Source organism: Schistocerca serialis, chromosome 5 (genome assembly GCF_023864345.2).
Source record: "Schistocerca serialis cubense isolate TAMUIC-IGC-003099 chromosome 5, iqSchSeri2.2, whole genome shotgun sequence".
NCBI classification, from domain to species: domain Eukaryota; kingdom Metazoa; phylum Arthropoda; class Insecta; order Orthoptera; family Acrididae; genus Schistocerca; species Schistocerca serialis.
The window spans coordinates 508,699,110-508,724,372 of record NC_064642.1 but is presented as its reverse complement, the minus strand read 5'-3'; the positions used below and the strand labels follow the sequence as shown (position 1 = coordinate 508,724,372).

The 25,263-nt window shown below is 36.9% G+C and overlaps 1 protein-coding gene across 1 annotated transcript in view; it reads right to left on the bottom strand.

Annotated features, from left to right (window-relative positions):
• Positions 1-25,263, bottom strand: part of LOC126482033 (dynein axonemal heavy chain 6-like) — a 1,073,010-nt gene that overhangs the window by 862,399 nt on the left and 185,348 nt on the right. The window contains exons 74-77 of the mRNA XM_050106005.1: positions 20,224-20,433; positions 4,493-4,705; positions 4,219-4,365; positions 3,763-3,939 (exon numbers count right to left, since the gene is read on the bottom strand). Coding sequence (XP_049961962.1) covers positions 3,763-3,939; positions 4,219-4,365; positions 4,493-4,705; positions 20,224-20,433 — 747 coding nt within the window. The remainder of the gene's footprint in view (positions 1-3,762; positions 3,940-4,218; positions 4,366-4,492; positions 4,706-20,223; positions 20,434-25,263) is intronic.

Sequence of the window (25,263 nt, the reverse complement as noted above, 5' to 3'; positions counted from 1 at the left end):
TGGATTCTGTCAAAAGCTGGCAGCCGATATGAGGATCTGACCATGACTGATGTCTGGTATGTAACAAAAATTTCCAAAACCCTTATTTCTGTTTTAGCTACCGAAGATCATAACAAAAATAGTATATTTCAGTCAAGTACTACATATTGCTCTTTGACAATTGGTGGCAGAGTGAGGCTGTATGGAAATTGTAAAGTTGGTGGCACTTTATACAAAGCAGAAATTAAGTCCTTAGTGCCACAGAAGGGTGCAACTGTGAATCTTTCAGTGAAAGATAGATCTGATGTACTTCAACTGTATCATGAGAGATGGGGTCATCAAGGCAAGTGCCATGTTAAAACAAAAGTCAAAAAGAAATTTAACATTGATGTTAAGGAAGGGGCAGAGATTTGTGAAACCTGCAAATTTGGGAAAGCGCATCGTCCACCAAACGTCAACAAGGCCTGCTGAGTTGATATCAATTGATCTGTGTGGTCCTTTCCATGAGTCATTCCAGAAGAAACATTACCATGTTTTGTTCAAAGACAATTACACCAAGTTTCGCTATGGTTATTTTGCTGCAGAAAAATAAGAGTTGAGTAAAATTCTCAAAGATTCTCTCTCATGTACAAAGGCATTGGAGTTCTCTGTTAAAGAGATGCTGAGTTATAATGGCAAGGAGCTTGATAACAAAGAGGTTAGATCCATTTTAAGTTTAAATGGTATAACACAGCGATTGACTGCTCCCTATGCTCCTGAGAAAAATGGTATTTGTGAGTGGGATAATATGACAGTTGTTAAGATGGCCAGGACATTTAAGTATTGAAATCCAGATGTCACTTATCCAGAACAGATATGGGCTAAACTGGTTAACACAGCAATTTAAATCTAAAATAGGACAGGGAAGTCATCTGTAGAAGGTGTCAGTCCTTACGAGTTGTGGGAACGGAAAAAGCCTCAAACTAAACATCTTAGGATTATTGGCTGAACATGTTATGCACACATTCCAAGTGCAAAACGAAGGAAAATGGACAAGAAAGCTGTGAAAGGACATCTCAGTGGTTATGATGGTGATGAGTGCTTCAGGATTTGGACAAAAGAAAGTAATTCAGTTGTGCTGTCCAGAGCTGTGCAATTTGAAGAAAAACTGGGATGCTGTACTGAACAAGTTACACTATCATTTCAAGATGTTGAAAAGCCCATAGCAGTTCCAGATTATATTAAAAATCAATCAGAGAGTGAGGAAAATACGCACTCAGAAGATAGTTTGGAGTATGAAGCTAGTTAAGACACACAATCTGAGGATGACATTCTGGAAATAAAACTCACCCCTTTTTGTCAGCACCTGATCTTTATTGACAATAAATAAGTATTTTTCTCAACAAAATACAATAATTTTACTTCACACATTGCAGTGAATGAAATGTAGATAAAGTATAAAAATTTTATTTAAAATTGAGAGCAGAATGAAACCTCATTTCATTGATGAGTTATTGGATTTTATATCCAATGGATGGTTTAGTGAAATGTGCCTATTTTCATCCATGTGGACTTGCCTGCTGCTTTGAAATAGTGATTGTCAGTTTTTAAGAAAACTGTTAGGTGAAAAAATTTGATTTTTCCACTTCATCATACAGTCTGATATCTTCAGTTCATAAGGAACTGCATATTTTTGCATTATACACCATAGTTACAATGTTGTGTTAAATTAAGTAAAATACTGTACCAAATTTTAAAGATTTTTTAGAGGTAAAAACAACTGCATAAACTTCGAGTATGGTTGTTTATAGCTCATTCATTGCAGTAAATGAAATGTAGATAAGATATTGAAATTTTATTTAAAACTGAGAGCAGAATACCTCATTTCATTCTCAAGTTATAGGGTTTTATATCCAAAGAACAGGTGAAACATACTCATTCACGTCCTTGCACACTGCAAAACATGTGGTCATAAAAATCATCATACCTCATAAAAGAGTCAAGATGATTTTTGCAAACGATGGCATGCAATGAGGCACATACATTGCAAGATAAATACTCAAGACATTTTTATTCACAGAGATATGGAAGGGCCTAATCTGCAGCCATGAGTGGCCAGTGGCACAAAACGCATTCATAGTTTTATAGCACTGTAGGAAATTCCAAGTGGCGTGTGTATACACATCCACAACACCTGCGGAAATGTGTAGCATGACATGTATACACATCCACAGCAGTGAAAGGGTTAACATGTCACATGTGGAATAGTAAGACGCCAAGAAAAATTCTCACTTTAGTACAATATGCAGAGTAGATATGTAGGTAACAGGATGTACCAGACCACATAGTCATTGAAGAATGTTCACCCCTGAACCAATAAAATACATCTTCTGGACTAATACAAATATGCAACTAACATGTGTACCACAATGATGATCTGCATTAAATGATCTGCCATTAGGTATGCAATACACAGGAGTAGTTCTGTTTTCTGATTTATTTATTTACTCACTTATTTATTCATTCATCTGAGAAATCTTTCCAGATTGTGGAACACAGAATAAACACAAAACAAAACAGTAACACAACACTGTAAAAATACAGTATTATTTTAGTAGATACATAAATTTTAGCTTTATCCACAAAAGAGCTTGCACTACTTGCAGTAGTTCTGCTGTCCTGTCCCAAGTCTCCTGTATCTCAAAAGTTCTAAAAATTTTGCTACGGAATAAAAGCAATGTTCTGATAAGAATGCCCTTAAGGTTTTACAAAATAGTGAGAATGATATGATTTTTACCATATGTGGAAGACTGTTGCAAATTTGTATACCACTGTTTATTGTGGACGTTTTGTAGGCTAATGTTGGTACTGACTGGACATGAAACTATTCCTTTTGTCTTGCATCATATTCATGGACATTAAGTTTTTAGTTTATGATTTGAGTGTTATAATTAAGCATCACAGTGAAACATTTAACACTTAAAAATTTAAATGAAATTTTGTCACCAATTAATAACAGGTTCTCCACAAACGGACTGTAAGGGAATTTAGATACATGCACCTCTGTACAGGATGAGGCCTGACATAACCTTTGAAAATAATTCATGAGATTAAATCATTCTACGCTCTTGGGTGTTTATACTGATAAGAACCTGCACTGGAAGACAAATGTTACAAATCCCTTTGAACATCGAAGCTCCTGCAAGTTTAGTATTATGACAAATAGTAGATTTTGGAGGTGAAAATGTCCAAACATTGACTTATTTTTCCTGTTTTCATTTACTTATGCCTTATGATATCATATTACGTCAGTTCTTTATTGTGTAGAAAAGGTTCATTTCAAAGAAATGTTTAATTTGGCTAATATGTATAATGAACAATGATCAAAGCAACAAAGTAAATAATCAAATATTGAAAAATAATAGACCAAATTCCATTATAAGCTAAGGGAAGCAAAAAATAACTAAATAAAAATAAAAAGCTGTAATGGTAATTAATGGAAATATTTATTCCTAAAAAGAACTACATGACTTTATGGCTGGTGCACATCATTTCCTGTTTCCTAACATTTTGAATAAAAATCTTACACCCTTTAAAATGTATTACCATTAGTTCGTTTCTTTGAATGCCAGTGTATGTTAACATCTATCTAGATCCTCTCCTTCTTTCCTTTACCTATTTTACCTATTTTTATTTGTTGTAGGGACGTTTTCAACACTAATTTTCTCAAAAGAAATGGTGGTTAGGAAAAAGAAACACCAGATAATTTTTATAGGATTACAAATGAAATGTCTAGTGACTCACCTGTGCCAAAATTTCTAGAAGTTCATCATTGGAAAGGAAATAAAATCGTGGAAATGCAACACGTTTAGTTTCCAGATAAGCCTCCAAACATTTCATAATTTGATCAAGTAGGACATTATTTCTATTGAATGTCTCCAGTAAGCCTGGAGCTGTGCATGCTTGCATAGCCAGTGGATTCTACAAACAAGAACATTGCAAACCATTTTCAGCCTCCATAAACAGTTACATAAACTTTATACAAACAACACCTAAACTTTTACTAAAATCCTGAAATAGGTAACACTGTTTGTGCAACATTAATAAAAGAGTATGTTATAGCTTATAACAGACAAAACTTTTCTTTCCTAGATGAGATGATGTTCCACAGTGCAGAACAACACTCATTTAAGAAAACATTTTTAAAGTATATTATGAATTACAACTACATTCCTCTCTTAAGAACAATTTGTTCAGTACCTCTGCAGTCCTTCTCATTATATCCTTAAATGATTTATCAACAATATTAAACATTTTGTCTTCTTGAGGCAATTGCCTTTGTATATCTGGAGCAGAAAAAATAGACTCTAAATACATCCATCCTTGTTGGCATAGCATCCATGCATCCTAAAATAAAACATACACAAAACTAACAATTTTCTTTTGGCACAATTAAAAAGGGATATTAGAACTAACACTGACTCAATTCAGAAAAATATAAAATATTACTGTGTTCATATAAAAGATTCCTTACCAAAGTATTACTAAACAACTGAAGCTGACTGGCCCACTCATCCACTCTTGGCTTGATAGGCCCCACATGACGTGAACTTGTTATTGTGCTCATATTAATATTACTATCATCTAAAACTTGCTGTATTTCTTCAAGCCCTCCAAGAATGAACACATCCTTGCTATCCCTGTGAGGCAAGACAACAAATTCAATTGTTTTCCATGCATCTTCGACCTGTAACCGAATTCAAACACAATAACAACAATCTTTGAAAAAAATATCTACGTTAATGGCAGAAAACATTTTGGCTTCTCAGAACAGTCATCTTTAAGTCTTTAAGGAGCAGAAAATAACAGACTCTGCATCATTTGACAAGATGGTGCTGATAGAGAAGAATGTTTTTCTTTTTTTGTGGGGGGGGGGGGGAGTGGTGTCACTCAGAGATTATTTTTTATGGCCATGCCATAGCTGTTTACGTGATGAAGCAGTGCAGTAGGCTCAAAAACTGAGATTACATGGTTACTACAAAATCACATTGAAGTATTAAAAACTGAAATATGGATTATAAAGAAAGAAAAGGAGTGCTGCGCATTTAAAATTCATCAAATGGAAAAAAAAACAAGATCATGAAAAATAATGAGTGCTTATGAACTTCAAAAACGACAACACATCTAGTGTGTCTGATGATATCACGTTAAACTCAGCAAACCAAAAATTTGCATATAGATATAAATGAAAGGTGGTGACACACAGTATACAAAAGACAAGGCCACAGCATGCAAGGAATTGAAAATGTTTTTCTAATAATTGGTGACTTGCTGCTCAACAACATCAGTATGCCCAATCGCAAAATAGATGTGTGACCCAGAATTAGGATGCAACAACTCAAGAAACATTTTAAAAATACAGTAAATGCAAAACAAGCCACTAGAAAATTGGATTGTGAAAAAAAGATAATAATACATAGGTCTCTTTAATCATATTGGAATGAATGCATTATGAAGCAGCAGTGAACAAGAAATTACTAACAAAACAAGAAACACGATTTGTTCAGCAAGAAATGTCTATGCAGGAACCCAGATGATGCTTAGCAGGATCAAAAAGAAGGTCAATGACAGATGAATACATCTCGAAAATAAGCTGCTCCATCGAAGAACAATGAGATCATCCTGGAGCAGTTTTCATAGTCCCAAACAAGTTTCTGTATGGAAAGTACCTAGGAAAGGCTAGGATGCATTATCTCTGGAGTCAGTAACACTCTGCAGACTGTTTCTAACCTAACCTAACTTAACCCAACCTAACCTAACCTACAAATGTCTGCAAAATCATTAGAAGCAAGGGAAACTAATACTGATTGATATGGGTGAAAATCAGATGCTCCAGCTGGAAATGCAAAATACAGGCACCACACAAAAAATTATGGACTACAGAATATGCTCTCAGATTACAGCCACAGCAGGTAAGTCAACAGAATAAAAATTACATAAAAGTATTACATCAGAATATTCAATATATTGTTAACAAAAAAGTAGAAGCAGAAATACTCCTAAGTGGAAAACAACCAGACGTACTATGCATCAGTGAACATGTGCTAAATGAAAGTGTATATCTAATCTGACAATAAAGGACCGTGTCTTCTACAGTTACTTCTGCAGATGTAAACATAATGTTCGTGGATCTTCAGTGTATGCAGGAAAGCCACTGAAGACTGTATACAGTGAAGATGTTAGATCTCTCACAGCTAGAGAAGAACACTGCGAAATTGCTGGTGTGGTGATGGATGACGTTAGAGTGTTTCTATGAACAGGAATCATACTGATAACTGTGCTTATACTGCCAAGTTCTTTGTAAAGTTGTTGTCATCATTGAAATATCATATATCTTTTCAACCTGTGAATTTCATTTCATTTCCTCCTCTCCATCTGGACACTTCACTTGTTTTGTCAGGAAGTTTGTATAAAAAAATCTGGTGCTTCTGCTAAAATTTTAACAACATTAAACATTGTTTTTTCTAAGTTTAGTAATATCTTAATTATGTAGCCACTCATTTATCAGCAAAACTTTCCCCAACAACTCAGTAATAAATACTGAAGTGAAACCACTATATAAGAAAGGGGATAAGGATTCCACTTCCGCTAGCATTCTCGAAACTTTTAGAAAAGTTAATATTTAAATATCATCTTAGTCATCCCACTACAGATAATTTATTGTGAGGGTCACAGTTTGGATTTCTAATGGGTCCTGATATGAAGAAAATATATTTACATATGCAGAATAGATGTACTTAACTCGTTACAGGCTACTGGTATGTTGTGTAATATGTCATACACCTGCCACTGTAAATCACAACATTCTTTTAAGAAAATTAAAACACAAAGTTATCAAAAACTATGTGAAGTGGTTAGAATAACACTTATCTGCTAGAAAACAAGGAATATCAATAGGAATAGGTTTAGGTAGTTCTAAGTCTAGGGGACTGATGACCTCAGATGTTAAGTCCCATAGTGCTTAGAGCCATTTGAACCATTTTAAAATGTCCAATACATATCCACTAACAAAGCACTACAACTACTGCTGCACACATGATGAAACACTAAATTACGTTGGCAACCCTTTATAACAATTGGGCAGTGCAGAGCAACAGTATTATCCTTTGTGTTTTTGACCCTCACAGTGATGACTATTAAAGAAGTCAGTGAAACAGGTTTTCATGGATGTTCTTATATAATGTGGGCCTACAGATATAGATAAAACCGGTTTGCATAAGAGCAACAGATGTCGGGAGCATGCAGCATGCACACATAATCATGATTTCATTTAAATAATCTTACATTACAAACAACTTTTTTGATAAGATATATGCTTTAACAGGTTTTTTTTTCAAAGCTGTCCATTTCAGATGTTCCTTTAAAGATATGAGGTGATGTATCACATAGTTTTAATCCATGATATTGTTCTGAGTTCTCAGTTTGTTTTCTGTCTAGGTGCAGGCTTTCACTGGTTTCTGTGATATGTTTGTGTATGGAACCATATGTGGCATAGTGATGTAGATTTTCCTGGTGTATTGGAACACTAATGTTTGGAAAATATTTTCACAGGAGACAGTCAAAATCACTGTTTCTTTAAACAGCTCATGGCAGTGAGACCACTTATTATTTTTCATTATAATCCTAAGAGCCTTCTTCTCTTTTCTAAAGTTCTGTCTGTCTATGTCCTAGAAAACTGAAGGTACATATGAACAATAAATTACTGTGAGTTAATTACTATTACATACTTATACTAGTACCCTAAGAGATGCAGATGGGATTCTTTTTGCTTTGTGGGATGTACTCTCTATTTCAGTTAATTATCTATATCAATCACAAAACATTTTGTTAGTTACACAGTTTACCAAGTTACCATTTAAATTACATTTAATATTGTTGTTTTTGTTTGTATAGCAATTCATACTGTTTGTTTTCCTTACGATAAGTGTTACTTTATTCTCCTCTGATCATTTGTGCATGTCATCAGCTTTGCACTGTAGTAGCTCTGATCGTTAATCTCTGATTATTATACTGCTGTTGTTTGCAAACAGGAGTTTCTCTTCTTGCATTACACTTCCTAGGAAGTCATCAATATAGATAAAAAATAGAACGGGGTCCAATATATACCCCTGTGGGACTACTTTATTGATATGTTTATCATTTGATAGACGATTCTCTATGCAACAGAAATTTCTATTGATTTGCGAAATTTCTGCGCTATCTACATCTACATCTACATCTATACTCCGCGAGCCACCTTACGGTGTGTGGCGGAGGGTACTTATTGTACCACTATCTGATCCCCCTTCCCTGTTCCATTCACGAATTGTGCGTGGGAAGAACGACTGCTTGTAAGTCTCCGTATTTGCTCTAATTTCTCAGATCTTTTCGTTGTGATCATTACGCGAGATATATGTGGGCGGTAGTAATATGTTGCCCATCTCTTCCCAGAATGTGCTCTCTCGTAATTTCGATAATAAACCTCTCCGTATTGCGTAACGCCTTTCTTGAAGTGTCCGCCACTGGAGCTTGTTCAGCATCTCCGTAACGCTCTCGCGCTGACTAAATGTCCCCATGACGAATCGCGCTGCTTTTCGCTGGATCATGTCTATCTCTTCTATTAATCCAACCTGGTAAGGGTCCCATACTGATGAGCAATACTCAAGAATCGGACGAACAAGCGTTTTGTAAGCTACTTCTTTCGTCGATGAGTCACATTTTCTTAGAATTCTTCCTATGAATCTCAACCTGGCGCCTGCTTTTCCCACTATTTGTTTTATGTGATCATTCCACTTCAGATCGCTCCGGATAGTAACTCCTAAGTATTTTACGGTCGTTACCGCTTCCAATGATTTACCACCTATGGCATAATCGTACTGGAATGGATTTCTGCCCCTATGTATGCGCATTATATTACATTTATCTACGTTTAGGGAAAGCTGCCAGCTGTCGCACCATGCATTAATCCTCTGCAGGTCCTCCTGGAGTACGTACGAGTCTTCTGATGTTGCTACTTTCTTGTAGACAACCGTGTCATCTGCAAATAGCCTCACGGAGCTACCGATGTTGTCAACTAAGTCATTTATGTATATTGTAAACAATAAAGGTCCTATCACGCTTCCCTGCGGTACTCCCGAAATTACCTCTACATCTGCAGATTTTGAACCGTTAAGAATGACATGTTGTGTTCTTTCTTCTAGGAAATCCTGAATCCAATCACAAACCTGGTCCGATATTCCGTAAGCTCGTATTTTTTTCACTAAACGTAAGTGCGGAACCGTATCAAATGCCTTCCTGAAGTCCAGGAATACGGCATCAATCTGCTCGCCAGTGTCTACGGCACTGTGAATTTCTTGGGCAAATAGGGCGAGCTGAGTTTCACATGATCTCTGTTTGCGGAATCCATGTTGGTTATGATGAAGGAGATTTGTATTATCTAAGAACGTCATAATACGAGAACACAAAACATGTTCCATTATTCTACAACAGATTGACGTAAGCGAAATAGGCCTATAATTATTCGCATCTGATTTATGACCCTTCTTGAAAATGGGAACGACCTGCGCTTTCTTCCAGTCGCTAGGTGCTTTACGTTCTTCCAGCGATCTACGATAAATTGCTGATAGAAAGGGGGCAAGTTCTTTAGCATAATCACTGTAGAATCTTAAGGGTATCTCGTCTGGTCCGGATGCTTTTCCGCTACTAAGTGATAGCAGTTGTTTTTCAATTCCGATATCGTTTATTTCAATATTTTCCATTTTGGCGTCCGTGCGACGGCTGAAGTCAGGGACCGTGTTACGATTTTCCGCAGTGAAACAGTTTCGGAACACTGAATTCAGTATTTCTGCCTTTCTTCGGTCGTCCTCTGTTTCGGTGCCATCGTGGTCAACGAGTGACTGAATAGGGGATTTAGATCCGCTTACCGATCTTACATATGACCAAAACTTTTTAGGGTTCTTGTTTAGATTGTTTGCCAATGTTTTATGTTCGAATTCGTTGAATGCTTCTCTCATTGCTCTCTTTACGCTCTTTTTCGCTTCGTTCAGCTTTTCCTTATCAGCTATGATTCGACTACTCTTAAACCTATGATGAAGCTTTCTTTGTTTCCGTAGTACCTTTCGTACATGATTGTTATACCACGGTGGATCTTTCCCCTCGCTTTGGACCTTAGTCGGTACGAACTTATCTAAGGCGTACTGGACGATGTTTCTGAATTTTTTCCATTTTTGTTCCACATCCTCTTCCTCAGAAATGAACGTTTGATGGTGGTCACTCAGATATTCTGCGATTTGTGCCCTATCACTCTTGTTAAGCAAATATATTTTCCTTCCTTTCTTGGCATTTCTTATTACACTTGTAGTCATTGATGCAACCACTGACTTATGATCACTGATACCCTCTTCTACATTCACGGAGTCGAAAAGTTCCGGTCTATTTGTTGCTATGAGGTCTAAAACGTTAGCTTCACGAGTTGGTTCTCTAACTATCTGCTCGAAGTAATTCTCGGACAAGGCAGTCAGGATAATGTCACAAGAGTCTCTGTCCCTGGCTCCAGTTCTGATTGTGTGACTATCCCATTCTATACCTGGTAGATTGAAGTCTCCCCCTATTACAATAGTATGATCACGAAACTTCTTCACGACGTTCTGCAGGTTCTCTCTGAGGCGCTCAACTACTACGGTTGCTGATGCAGGTGGTCTATAGAAGCATCCGACTATCATATCTGACCCACCTTTGATACTTTACTTAACCCAGATTATTTCACATTCGCATTCGCTAATAACTTCACTGGATATTATTGAATTCTTTACTGCTATAAATACTCCTCCACCATTGGCGTTTATCCTATCCTTGCGGTATATATTCCATTCTGTGTCTAGGATTTCGTTACTGTTCACTTCCGGTTTTAACCAACTTTCCGTTCCTAATACTATATGCGCACTATTTCCTTCAATAAGAGATACTAATTCAGGAACCTTGCCCTGGATACTCCTGCAGTTTACCAATATTACGTTAACTTTTCCTGTTTTTGGTCGCTGAGGACGGACATTCTTTATCAACGATGATAATGTCCTCTCTGGTAAGCCGTCAGGTATTTTATCGTTTCGCCCAAGGGGGGGTCCCTCTAACCTAAAAAACCCCCGTGTGCACGCCACACGTACTCTGCTACCCTAGTAGCTGCTTCCGGTGTGTAGTGCACGCCTGACCTGTCTAGGGGGGCCCTACAGTTCTCCACCCAATAACGGAGGTCGATGAATTTGCAACCATTATAGTCGCAGAGTCGTCTGAGCCTCTGGTTTAGACCCTCCACACGGCTCCAAACCAGAGGACCGCGATCGACTCTGGGCACTATGCTGCAGATATTAAGCTCAGCTTGCACTCCGCGTGCGATGCTGGTTGTCTTCACCAAATCAGCCAGCCGCCGGAAGGAACCAAGGATGGCCTCAGAACCCAAGCGGCAGGCGTCATTCATTCCGACATGTGCTACTATCTGCAGCCGGTCACACCCAGTGCGTTCAATAGCTGCCGGAAGGGCCTCCTCCACATTACGGACGAGACCCCCCGGCAAGCACACCGAGTGCACACTGGCATTCTTCCCCGACCTACCCGCTATTTTCCTGAGGGGCTCCATAACCCGCCTAACGTTGGAGCTCCCTATAACTAATAGGCCCGCCCTCTGTGACTGTCGGGACCTTGCCGGAGAATCGGCCACTGGCCCAACAGGCGAGGCACCCTGTGGTGGCTCGGAAACGATGTCATCACCACTAGGAAGCACCCCGTACCTGTTGGAAAGGGGTAAGGCAGCTGCCACGCGGCCAGATCCCACCTTCGCCTTTCGGCCAGGCACGCCGAGAGCTATGTGCTCTATTCAAGAGATGTGATTGGAAGTTTCTATCTAATACTTCTTTTATTCCTAGTATCCCTAGTTTGGGGAAAAGTATTTTGTAATCAACTGTGTCATACACCTTGGAAAAATCTATAAATATTCCTGTTACACAGTCACCTCTAACAGGACCACCATTGTGATTTTAGTAAATTCTGCTAGTGCTGCTTCTCCACTACTGCCTTGTCTGAATCCAAATTGCGATTTCATTACTAAGGTATATTTACAAAGTTGTCCATAAGCCTACCTTTCATGTGCATTGTTGTTATACATTCCACTTGATATATCATAATCAGATGCCAAGTTTGTTTCAGTTTCATATGATAAATTGTGAGGCACACCAAACCAAAAGTGGTTTTCGAAAGAGATGTTAATGATATCCATGTACATTAATGTTTTCTATCCAGTTTTTGTGTAATCAGACATTTAAAAAACACACTCCATGCAATTAAGATCCAGCAAGATGTCCCTAACAACAAATGCATGAAATATTATGATATTTATGTAGAGGTGTTTGACAGTTTTAAATTGTTGGAATTAAGGAAGTTCAGTTACTAATGAAGCACAGTTAGGAGGTGCTTTAAGGGTTTATTGGTAGCCAAATCCTTTTAATCATTTGACAAATCTCTTAGCATAATCAACTATTTTACATATGGTCAACTATATTACATAACACAAATGTTACTTAATACCTGATTTCAACAGAGCTTCCATGTGGTAATGCAGTCTGTGTAAGTAAGACTTGTAAATTATTTTCCTGTGAGAATAGTTAGCTATATAACATCTTATGCAGTTACATATGTATAAGTGTATATATCTGTGATCAGATTTTCAATTAATGTTTTAAATTTTTCCATGTTCTTGTTAATCTGTGGAAGAAACATTAGCGTATCAGTGCATTCTTACCTATATCCTCACTTGGTGATACTGAACAAACAGTGTATTTGATCCAAACTATAGTAATCCTTGTCTAAGTTAGTTAGTACTCAGTTTCTGCTTAACATTACACCAGTGGGTGTTTAACCTTTCTTTTAGTAATTTTTCAGCTTTGATTACTCATTATTAATTTTTCAGCATGGTGACTTATTCAGCTTTCCAATTGTTTTTACTTACATGATATTGAGAATCATACATAACTTATTGCTGGCACACTAAAAGAAATAATCTTACAAATATTTTTACCTGCTCACCACTATTGCCCTTGGATGAGTCCTTGTGAAATACCTGTGAGTATGGTTTGTCCAGAATAATCAAAATTTAATATGAACTTTTATGTGAAAGTCACTGAATCAGTTTGATAGGAATTTGGATGATAATGCTTAATTTTAAAATATACCTCATCTATTACATAATTCTAACATCCATTGGATGCTACAAGGCATTTTCACAGACTAATGGCTGTTTCATTAGACTTCAGCGTTGGGAGCTCAGAAAAAATTTGCATCAATGCAGGCTTTGAAAATCGTTGCTTCCACTAGCTGCAAAATTTGTGCTGTAATTTAAATGTTGTGTGAAAAAGCACCTATAGGTGCTCTAACTCATCAGCGATTGTGCTTATTTTTTAGCCTATGAAAATAAGTAAAGGAATGGTTAGGCAAAGGTTTTGATTGACTTCATAGAATTTGTACTGTGACACCATCACTGCACTGAGGTGTGCCAGTCACAACTGTCCTCCTACATGACATGTGTCCACATATATTTACCCATACCAAAGATAAGATGCTGTTCTTGTATCTGGAACTTTTTGACCATCTACCCTGTTGTCCTGCTCCCCTCTTGCACACAAAACAGTGGCTTGGCAGACAATGGCCAGAAGTGGTGAGTAACTCAAGACTGTGACAACTTGTTCAGTTTCCGTGTGGTGAACTTCTATGCAAAAGGGGTGAAAATGCTGGAGTAACATAGCAAAAAGTGGTCAGAAGTTCTCAACGATCATGTCTAAAAGTGAAATTTATTTGCATGTGTTGTAAATTATTAAGTCAGAACAACAGTTTTATTTATTAAGAATAGATTTTGTCACGATTTATTGACATTCAGATTTACTTCATAACTAAAAAACAATCTTCATAGAGATAACATAAAAATAATTTCCAAAAAATTAAAGAATAACACTTTGTGGTGAACATCACAAAATTGTTCCTTTTGTCAAAACACTTTCTCCAAAAGGAAAAACCAAAAATCAGTCAAATAAACAGCTACTGTTTGACTTCCTGCACTCCAGTCTCTGCATGCAACAAATTAAATCAAACTCACTCAAGTAACTTTGTCAGAAGATCAGTTAAGTGATTCTTTCCATCTGCATATTTCACCATAACTTCACCAATCAGAAATCTTTCACAAACATAGAAGCATTGGACCTCTGCACATTTTTACTGACGATGATATTCAGGGATTTGGCCATTCTAATGCACTGGCATTGTCTACATAAAGTGTTGGAGGTTGTCCTGTCATTTCAACTCATTCATTTAACAAATTATGAACCATATTAATTCTTTGGAAGCTTCATTTGCTGAAATAATTTCTGCTTCAGTTTTAAATGTAGCCACCACTTTTTTTAACTGATTTTTCCATGATATTGCCACATGAGAGTACTTTGATACATGCTGGTTGTTGAACGTCTTGTCCACTTGTACCCAGCAAATCAGCAGCACTGTAAATTCTCAAATTTTCTTCTTTGTTATAAATAATACCATAATTAAATGTACCTTTCAGGTATCAGAATATGTGTTTCACTCAATTCTAATGTAGTTGGTTTTTTCACAGCTTGAGCAGCTTTAATCACTGCAAAGTTTGTCTGGACAAGTTGCTGTTGAGAGAAACTGCATCACCTTGACCATTTTCTTCATATCCAACTGGAGTTGAAATAATGTTGGAGTCTGCCATTTAAAATCATGTCAGTATTTGTGTCATGTATTTTGCTTGACTTACCATGATCGCTCCAGCTTTATTTTGCTTTATTTGGAAATTGTCAAGGATTCTTACTGTCGTATGAAATTCACATTTTAAAGTATTCAGAAAACTGTAATTCCTTCTTTGTTGTTGTCAACAATTAGATCATCACCTATGTAAATTTCGGCATAAACTCTATTTTCATTGTAGTTATGATAAAACAAACGAGGATCTGCTGCACTTTTTTTCAAATCCAGCTTTATTCATGCCTCCCATAAAATGTTCGTTCCAGCAATGTGGTGCTTGTCTCAGTCCTTGGAGACTCTATTTCAAGACACACACTCAATGAGTTATTATCTTTGAAGCCTTCTGGTTGCCCCATATACACTACATCTTGAATTATTCCATTCAAAAAGGCCTTCTTCACATCAAATTCCATTTCTTCATTAACAGCTTGCACCTTGTTTTCCTTTTCATATGAGTGCAATAGATCAGACGAACAGTTTGGATCATCTGAAAACATTCGATGAGGGCTGTTCAGATTGTCTTCTAAATCATTCATGTAGATCAGGGACAACAGGTGGCCTATAACATTTCATTGGGGAACACCAGATCTACATCCACTTTCCTCAATGACTTTCCACCAATTATTACAAATTGTGACCTTTCTGATAGGAAGTCATGAATCTAGTCACACAACTGCAATGGTACTCCATAGGCATGAAATTGAATTTGAAGTCACTTGTGAGGAACAATGTCAAAAGCCTTCTGGAAATCTAAAGATATGGAATCAATTTGACGTCCTCTGTTGTGCACAAGCCGCATGGAACTTCCAACACTATCTACTAGGTTATTTCTATATATTATGAAAAGCAATGGTCCGATAACACTCCCCTGTGGCACACCAGAGGTTACTTTAACGTCTGTAGATGTCTCTCCATTGAGAAAAACATGCTGTGTTCTGTTTGCTAAAAACTCTTCAATCCAGCCACACAGCTGTTCTGATATTCCGTAGGCTCTTACTTTGTTTATCAGGCGACAGTGCGGAACTGTATCGAACGCCTTCCGGAAGTCAAGGAAAATGGCATCTACCTGGGAGCCTGAATCTAAAATTTTCTGGGTCTCATGAATAAATAAAGTGAGTTGGGTCTCACACAATCGCTGTTTCCAGAATCCATGTTGATTCCTACAGAGTAGATTCTGGGTTTCCAGAAACGGCATGATATGCAAGCAAAAAACATGTTCTAAGCTTCTACAACAGATTGATGTCAGAGATGTAGGCCTATAGGTTTGCGCATCTGCTTGATGACCCTTCTTGGAAACTGGGCTACCTGTGTTCTTTTCCAATCATTTAGAACCTTCCATTCCTCTAGAGACTTCCGGTACATGGCTGTTAGAAGGGGGACAAGTTCTTTCGCGTACTCTGTGTAGAAACGAACTGGTATCCCATCATGTCCAGTGGACTTTCCTCTGTTAAGTGATTTCATTTGCTTTTTTATTCCTTGGACACTTATTTCGATGTCAGCCCTTTTTTTCATTCGTGTGAGGAACTTGCTATATCTCTCTTCTTTGAATCTAAATCACATATGTTCCACTGGACACACTGAATGAGTGGAGATTGTCTCTTAGCAAGTGAATTTTTATCGGCTTATTTTAATAGATGTATGTTTGCACTATCTTTTACACCTCAGATGGGCTTCTGAACTAGTTGTTCAAAATAATTTTCTGAGAAGGGATTCACCACAATTTTGGTCAACATTTTATGCCTACCACTGATTTAAAAGATGTATTTTCGTCAATGTATCAAAGGTAGATTGAAGTCACCACTAACTATAATTATATGGATGGGATACATATTTGAAATGATACTCAACTTTTCTTTGAACTGTTCAGAAACTATATCTTCTGAATTGAGAGATTAGTAAAAGGAACCAATTATTAATTTATTCTAGTTGTCAAATATAATGTCTACCCACACTAACTCACAGGAACTATCTACTTCAGTTTCACTACAAGGCAAACTGCTTCTTACAGCAATAAGTACTCCAGCACCAACTGTATTTAATCTAGCCTTTCTGAACACAGTTAGGCCCTTTGTAAAAATTTTGGCTGAGTGTATTTCCAGCTTTAGCAGCTTTCCGAACCCATATCGATTTCGGCTTCAGTGTTTTCTGTTAGTGTTTGGAGTTCTGGTTCTTTTTCAATATGGCTATGATAGTTTACAACTACAACACTGATTGTTCCTATGTCTACTCCCTTTCTGTGTCCATCCCGTAACCTTTGAAAATGATGCCCTTTCTGTACTTTCCCAAGATCCTCTAACACACAGTAAATGCAGTGTTTCCATGCACCTTCGCTTCTTGCTGTGCAGTACTGAGTCAACAGCACTCAGTGGATACTCTGCTGCCTACTGACTTAGTTGTTTACATTTACCGCATGGAAATTTTTGTTTTTCTCACTCTTTTGACATATTCTTCTTCCATATGTTAGAAATGACAGTGGCTGTTATGTCCACTGCATTTTGTTGATGAATTTCAGTTGTACAAAGTTTCTCAGTAAGGAAGTTAAAACTCTGATTTACTGCTAGTATTGTCTCCCAGAGATCTTTAATATAATCATAGGCCTATTCCTTTCCCATCATAGAAAAAATTTGACCCTTTAATATTCTTCCAGGCAACATATTCTCTTCATTGTGCAGAAAGTTGAAATAAGTAGTTCTCGTAACATGCAAAAATCAGCACATTCCTCAAACTGGGGAACTATCAAGAATGGGGTTCCACAAGGGTCAGTCTTGGGTCCTTTGTTGTTCTTATTATATATTAATGACTTGCCATTCTATATTCATGAAGAGGCAAAGTTAGTTCTCTTTGCTGATGATACAAGTATAGTAATCACACCTGAGAAACAAGAATTAACTGATGAAATTGTCAACACTGTCTTTCAGAAAATTACTAAGTGGTTCCTTGTAAACGGACTCTTACTGAATTTTGATAAGACACAGTACATACAGTTCCGTACAGTGAATGGTATGATGCCATTAATAAATATAGACCTCAATCAGAAGCATATAGCTAAGGTAGAATATTCCAAATTTTTAGGTATGTCCATTGATGAGAGATTAAATTGGAAGAAACACATTGATGATCTGCTGAAACGTTTGAGTTCAGCTACTTATGCAATAAGGGTCATTGCAAATTTTGGTGATAAACATCTTAGTAAATTAGCTTACTACGCCTATTTTCACTCATTGCTTTCATAGGGCATCATATTTTGGGGTAATTCATCACTGAGGAATAAAGTATTTATTGCACAAAAGCGTGTAATCAGAATAATAGCTGGAGTCCACCCAAGATCATCCTGCAGACATTTATTTAAGGATCTAGGGATATTCACAGTAGCTTCTCAGTATATATACTCTCTTATGAAATTTGTTATTAACAACCAAACCCAATTCAAAAGTAATAGCAGTGTGCATAACTACAATACTAGGAGAAAGGACGATCTTCACTATTCAAGATTAAATCTAACTTTGGCACAGAAAGGGGTGAATTATATGGGCACTAAAGTCTTTGGTCACTTACCAAATAGTATCAAAAGCCTGACAGATAACCAACAAGTATTTAAGAAGAAATTAAAAGAATTTCTGAATGACAACTCCTTCTACTCCATAGAGGAATTTTTAGATATAAATTAAGAAAAAAAAGAAAAAAAAAACAAAACAAAAATATTAAAAAAATAAAAATAAAAAATAAAGAAAAACAAAAAACACAAAAAAAAATAAAGTTGTTATATTAACTTAAGTATGTTGTTAAATTAACCTAATTATGTCATGTATTGGAAAATTTGACTCGTTCCACATCATTACGAAATATCGTATTCATGATCCATGGAACTAGTATTAATCTAATCTAATCTAATCTAATCTAATGAATTATTAATTCATCATTTAGCTCTACAAACAACAATTGCTGCTTAGCCATATGTGTGCTAATATCTTCTGTTTCATCAGTTTTGATCCAAAAAAGTTGTCACTTAACATGATCTAGCACTACATGCTGCTAGCTTCAAATCATGCACATAGTTTGCCCCATATTTCTTTAGTATTTTTGCACATCAACAGAAGTTTAGCAGCTGATCTGCTTAGCATACTTGCTATCAGACTTGCTGGTTTTGTGTTATTTTTTTGCCATTCTGCATACACTGCCTTCTGTTCACTTGCAGGTTCCTCAGGCAACACAACAGATTTGCACATACCAATAGCAATGTCTTTGAGTTCATGTGAAGGGAGTACCATGGAGATGTGTCATTTCCATTTTTCCAATTATCAGGCCCTTCAAGTTTATCAATATTCACTTTATACTCTCCATTTGTACCCACGTTCTTACTGTACATCTCATTTCAACAAAAAATTCTTCAGTCTGGATGGAATCAACTTCCTTTTTTTAAAAAAATGGTATTTTGTTCTTTTAGACACGACTTGGGCTCATAACCTTTTGTAAATTATTAAGTGTGAATAACACATATTTTGTCAGGAGACTGCCACAAACAGCTTAATTTTGTAACTAAAAAACGAACTTCAAAGAGATTACACAAAGAAAAGAACATTAAAAAAAATATTAGGAATAACACTTTACAGTTAACTCTAAAACATCTTTTTATTATAATAGTACGAAACTAAAACTGCTGACAGAAACTTTTTCTAACATGTATATTTTTTTTATACAGGAATGACCCTTGTTTTTCAAATATACCTCATAACTTGCATAGTGAAGTACTTCATTTTTAAGGATATGTGGGTCTATGTTGCATTTTAAGTAATATCTAAACTGTCTGATTGGTTTGCATCCTAGGTCTCTCCAGCATGATTGTACTTACAAATTTTATTCCATGATATTAATTCATATAATGTTTTGACAGATCTGCTCAAAGCCAAATGGGTAATTTTATAAAGCAGCTGACGAAATGCAGGCAAAATTATCTTTTTAAAAGACATAGGGGCATGCCTCGGTAATCTTCACCAAACATTCCTCAATTCTACTTTATAATGATGTTATAAAAACAACCTCAGGTTACTCAGTACCCCATTATGTTGTGGAACTGTATACCACTGCCTCCATAAACACCAAAACACATGCTAGTGGTCATGTTATTTAATTCCATTCAATCACCGAAGACACTGGGACACAGAATGACAAGGAAAACAGAAATTCTGGCTATGGAGATGTTAATAATGAGAACTCTAATTTACTTCTATTTGAGAATTCCATATTACTTCTATTCATCATAGAGAAAATACTGAGAAAGACTGAGAAGCAAAAGATAAAAGTGCAACAGAATAAATCTGGTATGCCAACATGCAGCAAAGTATACAGCTCAGATCATTCCACAAGAAAAAACTACAGTATTAATGTACGTTTCATGCTCTATAAATAGTTGTCCTTTTGCATACTTACTTTCTGTAGCAAAGATTCCAATCCAGATTCAGAGCTTGCCTGCCCTGAAATTTCTTGAAGTTCATCTGGAAATGTGAAAACTCCTATACATTCCAACAAACGCAATGTAATAGGCTCTTCTGTAGGAAATTTATACTTCAGTACACCTTCTATTTGGAGCCAATGACGTGGTTTTAATGATGGATTACGTAAATATGTGACCACTGCCATCTAAAAATAAATATGTCTGTATGTTACTAATTGGTATGGATACACTATATATTTATAAATAAATAAGAATGATATGGGATAAGGATGAGGATCATCATCATCATGTAAAAATCGTACTATCTAAATGTGAAGCATGGCTAAGATGCTATACCTCACCAAAATATCTATGGTCGGCAATATTATTGATCATACTAGAATCAACAAGCACTTGTGTTGTCTTCAGTATCAATTCATAAATTTGTTTTTATCCACTAAAGAAGGGATTCAGGGTATCAGTACTGAAAGCTAAAGATTAAGTGTCACTCTTTGTGTATGGCTGATAGATATTGGACGATTTCATTTCCAGCAGTGTAGTTATTTTGAATTTGTTAACAGTGCTTATAACATTACCTCCTAAATATTACTGTTTCTGCTTACATTAATTCACATATTTTCTACAAAATATGATTCAATATATTTTGTGCAGTTGATACTCCACAGCTACCTAGTATTTGAAGCCACGATCATTCCATTCCACCCTCACTCACTTTCTCTCTCTCTTCCCCCTCTGGTTTGTGTGTGTGTGTGTGTGTGTGTGTGTGTGTGTGTGTGTGTGTGTGTGTGTGTGTGTGTTCAAAACTTGACTCTTTCCACATCCTGGTAATTTATTTGTGACATGGAATAATATAACTCATATGGAAACAAAAATAGAAATTATCCTTGAGTAATGTTACAATTCAGAGGTAGAATACATAAACAATGCATTTTTTACTAATTACTAGAAGATTAAAGTACCGTGCCTTGGAAAGGAGAAGGGAAATGTATCTGTTGGCAACACTAAGTAGAGATCCAGCAGTAGTTGCACACTTCAAAAACTACTCAAAATTATTAAGAAAAATTATTAAAAAATCAAGGACATGGAGACAGAAATAAGTACTTCTGACAACAGACTTATGATTATATGGAATGTAGTGAAATGAAGGACAGGACAAACAATCACAGAATATGATAACACCACTACTGAATTAAATGAAACGGCTATAAATGATAAGTCACAGGCTGCAAACGTGTTTAATAACGATTTCTTAAATATGGTAGAACATATAAGGACAAATAGTTCAGCACTATGTTGAAAAGGTAACTCTCATAACATTCAATTATATGAATGCATCATCTATTTTTAGTTTAGAAACTTAAAAAAATATATATTCTCTCGGACGACATCTCTAGTCAAGTGGTCAATGCAACAGACCCTCTTGCGGGGAACCCGGGTTTGATTCCAGGTATTTCCTTGGTGGGACGACTGGGCCAGGGACAGTGGGCCTCCTGATATCAACTGAGGAGATATGTGATTGTTCCAAAGTTAAAACACTGACAATGGTGTTGTGATCCCCATGTCCCTCCATACTGTTTCCAATGATGAATGAGGATCATATGGTGATCAGTCGGCCATCATGTGGTCTTCAGGGCCTGGTCATGGGGTTTCCTTTCCTGTATATTCTCTCCAAAGTAAAAGTTGTTTGTATTTGATGGTGTTACCAACAGAGTACTAAGGAACTGTTTCCACTTAATAAGGGCTGACTTGTCTGAAATATGTAATGCATCACTAACTCAAGATATTTTTCCAGACAGATTAAAATATTCCATTATTAAACCCTGTTATAAGAAAGTTGATAGGAAAGCTGTCAATAACTACCAACCTATTTTGCTACAAACATCTTTTTCCAAACTTTTGAGGTAATGTATTCTACATAAGACCTGCTCTACTGAGAATGCTGTTTACACATTTCTCACCAAGTTTTCCAAACGTTTTCCAAGCATTAAATAACAACACAGCACTAGATGGTATTTTCTGTGACATATCTATTGCACGTGGTTGGCACTCCTACCATCACCTACTCCAGCCCAGTCACTAACATCACCTATCCCATGAAAGGCAGGGCCACCTATGAAACCAGTCATGTGATTTACAAGCTAAGCTGCACCCTCTGTGCTGCATTCTATGTAGGCATGACAACCAACAAACTGTCTGTCCACATGAACAGCCACCGACAAACAGTGATCAAGAAACAAGTGGACCACCCTGTTGCTGAACATGCTGCCAAACATGATATCCCTCATCTTAATAACTGCTTCACAGCCTGTGCCATATGGATCCTTCCCACCAACACCAGCTTTTCTGAATTTCACAGGTGGGAACTTTCCCTGCAGTACATCCTACGTTCCTATAACCCTCCTGGCCTCAACCTTCATTAGTCACTGTCTTCACCCATCCAGCCCCTACCTGTTCCCATTCCAGCACTACACAGCCGTCATTTCACTGTCACACCCAGTCTTTTAATTTCTTTTATTTCTCTCCTTTCTGCTATTTACCCCCTCCGCACCTTCACTCCTGCTCTCTGTCTAAACTTCAACACTGGACTGTCCATCGCTCCCACCATACTATCCCTCCCACTCCCTGCCCCAGCCTCCTCCTTACCCCCACCCAGCCGCCACTCCCAACATGCACTGGTGCTGCTGTTTGCAGTGTGGTCTCAACTCTCTGAGACTGCAGACGTGTGTGCAAGTTGCGTTTATGTGTGTGAGTTTGCGTGTGTGTGTATGTGTGTCTACTGCTGACAAAGGCCTTAATGGCCGAAAGCTTTAATTATGTGAATCTTTTTATTGTGCCTATCGTGACTCAGCATCTCCGCTATATGGTGAGTAGCAACTTTCCTTCTCTGGTATTGTTACATTCCATCCTGGATTTTCCATTGTTTGATTTTTGCACTTAGTTGTGTGAATTACAATATTCTCCTAAATAAGCTGAGATTTTTATGGGACTGAATGGAATAGCCATCCGATGGATAATGTCACATGTAACCAAAAGAATGCAGGAAACTGCACTAAGTAATTCAACCAATGTAGTCAGTGGAGATTATTCTGACTGGGGAGCAATCAAGTGTGGGGTTACCCCAGGATTAGTCTTAGGTCTGCTATTGCTCCTCACATATGTAAACAATCTTCTGTCTAATATACAACAAGTAGAATTAAACAATGGAAACTCTAGATTGGAATATCGGCAACATTAGGAAAAGATAGAGCACTACTAACTGTAAAGATGACCCACTGAGTTGCAGACAGATACAACAAAAAGACTGTTACACATTATAATAGCTTTTGGCCAACTTCAGTCAAGGAAACACACACACTTCACACAAGCAAGTACACCTCACACACACATCACTGCTACCAGTGGCTGCTCCGACTGGAGCTGACTGACTTTCTTCCAGTCCGAGCTGCCAGTGGTAGTGATTGTGTGTGTGAGGTGTGCTTGCTTGTGTGAATATGTGTGTGTGTGTGTGTGTGTGTGTGTGTGTGTGTGTGTGTGTGTGTGTGTGTGTGTGCATGTGTTTCCTTTGCTATAAAAGGCTTTGGCCTATAGTTATTATGTGTAACAGTCTTTTCCTTGTGCCTGTCTGTAACTAAACAGGTCATCTTTATGGTCCCAAGCAGAGTTAATTATTTTTGCTGATGACACTATTATTGTAATCAGTCCAAGATACATGCAGCAACAGAAGAAAGTATAAAGAATGTTTTTAAAGGAACAGTGACTAGTTTTCTCCGAATGGTCTCACTCTCTATTTTAAAAAGACACAACATATGCAGTTCTGCACATAGAGAAGTACTACATCAATGTTACATGTAACATATGATGAGGAAATAATATATAGGATGGAAACTTCAAAGCTCTGAAATGCAAATATTGATGAGAATTTAAAGTGGGAAATGCATATTTGTGAACAATTTATTTCAGCCATGTTTGCACTTAGAATTATTGCAAATGTTGGGGAGAGAAAAATCAGTAAGTTGACACAGATTGCATACTTTCATTCAATAATGTTATATGGAATAAAGTTCTTGGGTAGCTCATCTTTAAGAAACAAAGTGTTCATTAATCAAAAATGTACAGTAAGAAAAATATTTGGTGCTCACTGATGATCATACTGTAGACATCTGTTTAAAAAGTTGAACATTCTGACTACTGCTTCACAGTATTTATGCCCTCTGAAATGTGTTGTAAATAATCCACTGCAGTTTAAAAATAACAGTGATGAACATAATTACAATACCTGAAGGAAAAAAATGGCATACTGAACACCACATTAAGGCTTTCTTTAGCACAAAAAGGAGTGCACAATGCTACAACAAAAAATTTTTGTCACTTACCCTGTGACATAAATTGTCTGGCAGAAGGCAAGATAAAATTTGAAAAGAAGGAACAAGTTACTCTTTGACAGTTCCTTCTACTCCATAGAAGAATATCAAAACAATGGAAATTCCAGGTTGGAACATCAACAATGTAGGAAAAGATGACAGCTACCTACCATATAGATGACATGTTAAGTTGCAGACAGGCATAATTAAAAGGCACTTACTCATTATCTTTCAGCCACAGTCTTCATCAGAAAGAGAATGAGAAACACACACACACACACACACACACACACACACACACACACACACACACAAAGCTAGCACGCATACATGACTGCTAACTCTGCCAGCTCGGACCAAGTGTGAGGTGTGCTTCCTTGAGTAAATAAATGGTGTGTGTTTCTCTTTCTGATGAAGGCTGTGACCAAAAGCTTGTGTGTCTTTTGAATGTGCCTGTCTGCAACTTAATGTTTCAATTTTAGGGCAAGTAGCAATCTATTTTTTTCCTACATTATAGAAGGATATCAGTTATTGTAATGTGTGAAATATGACACTTATGAATTACTAATTGACATTTGTGTGCATGTGTAAAAAAATAAATTTATCATGCAAACAATCCATGGCATATGAAACTAACTAATATTGGTTTATATG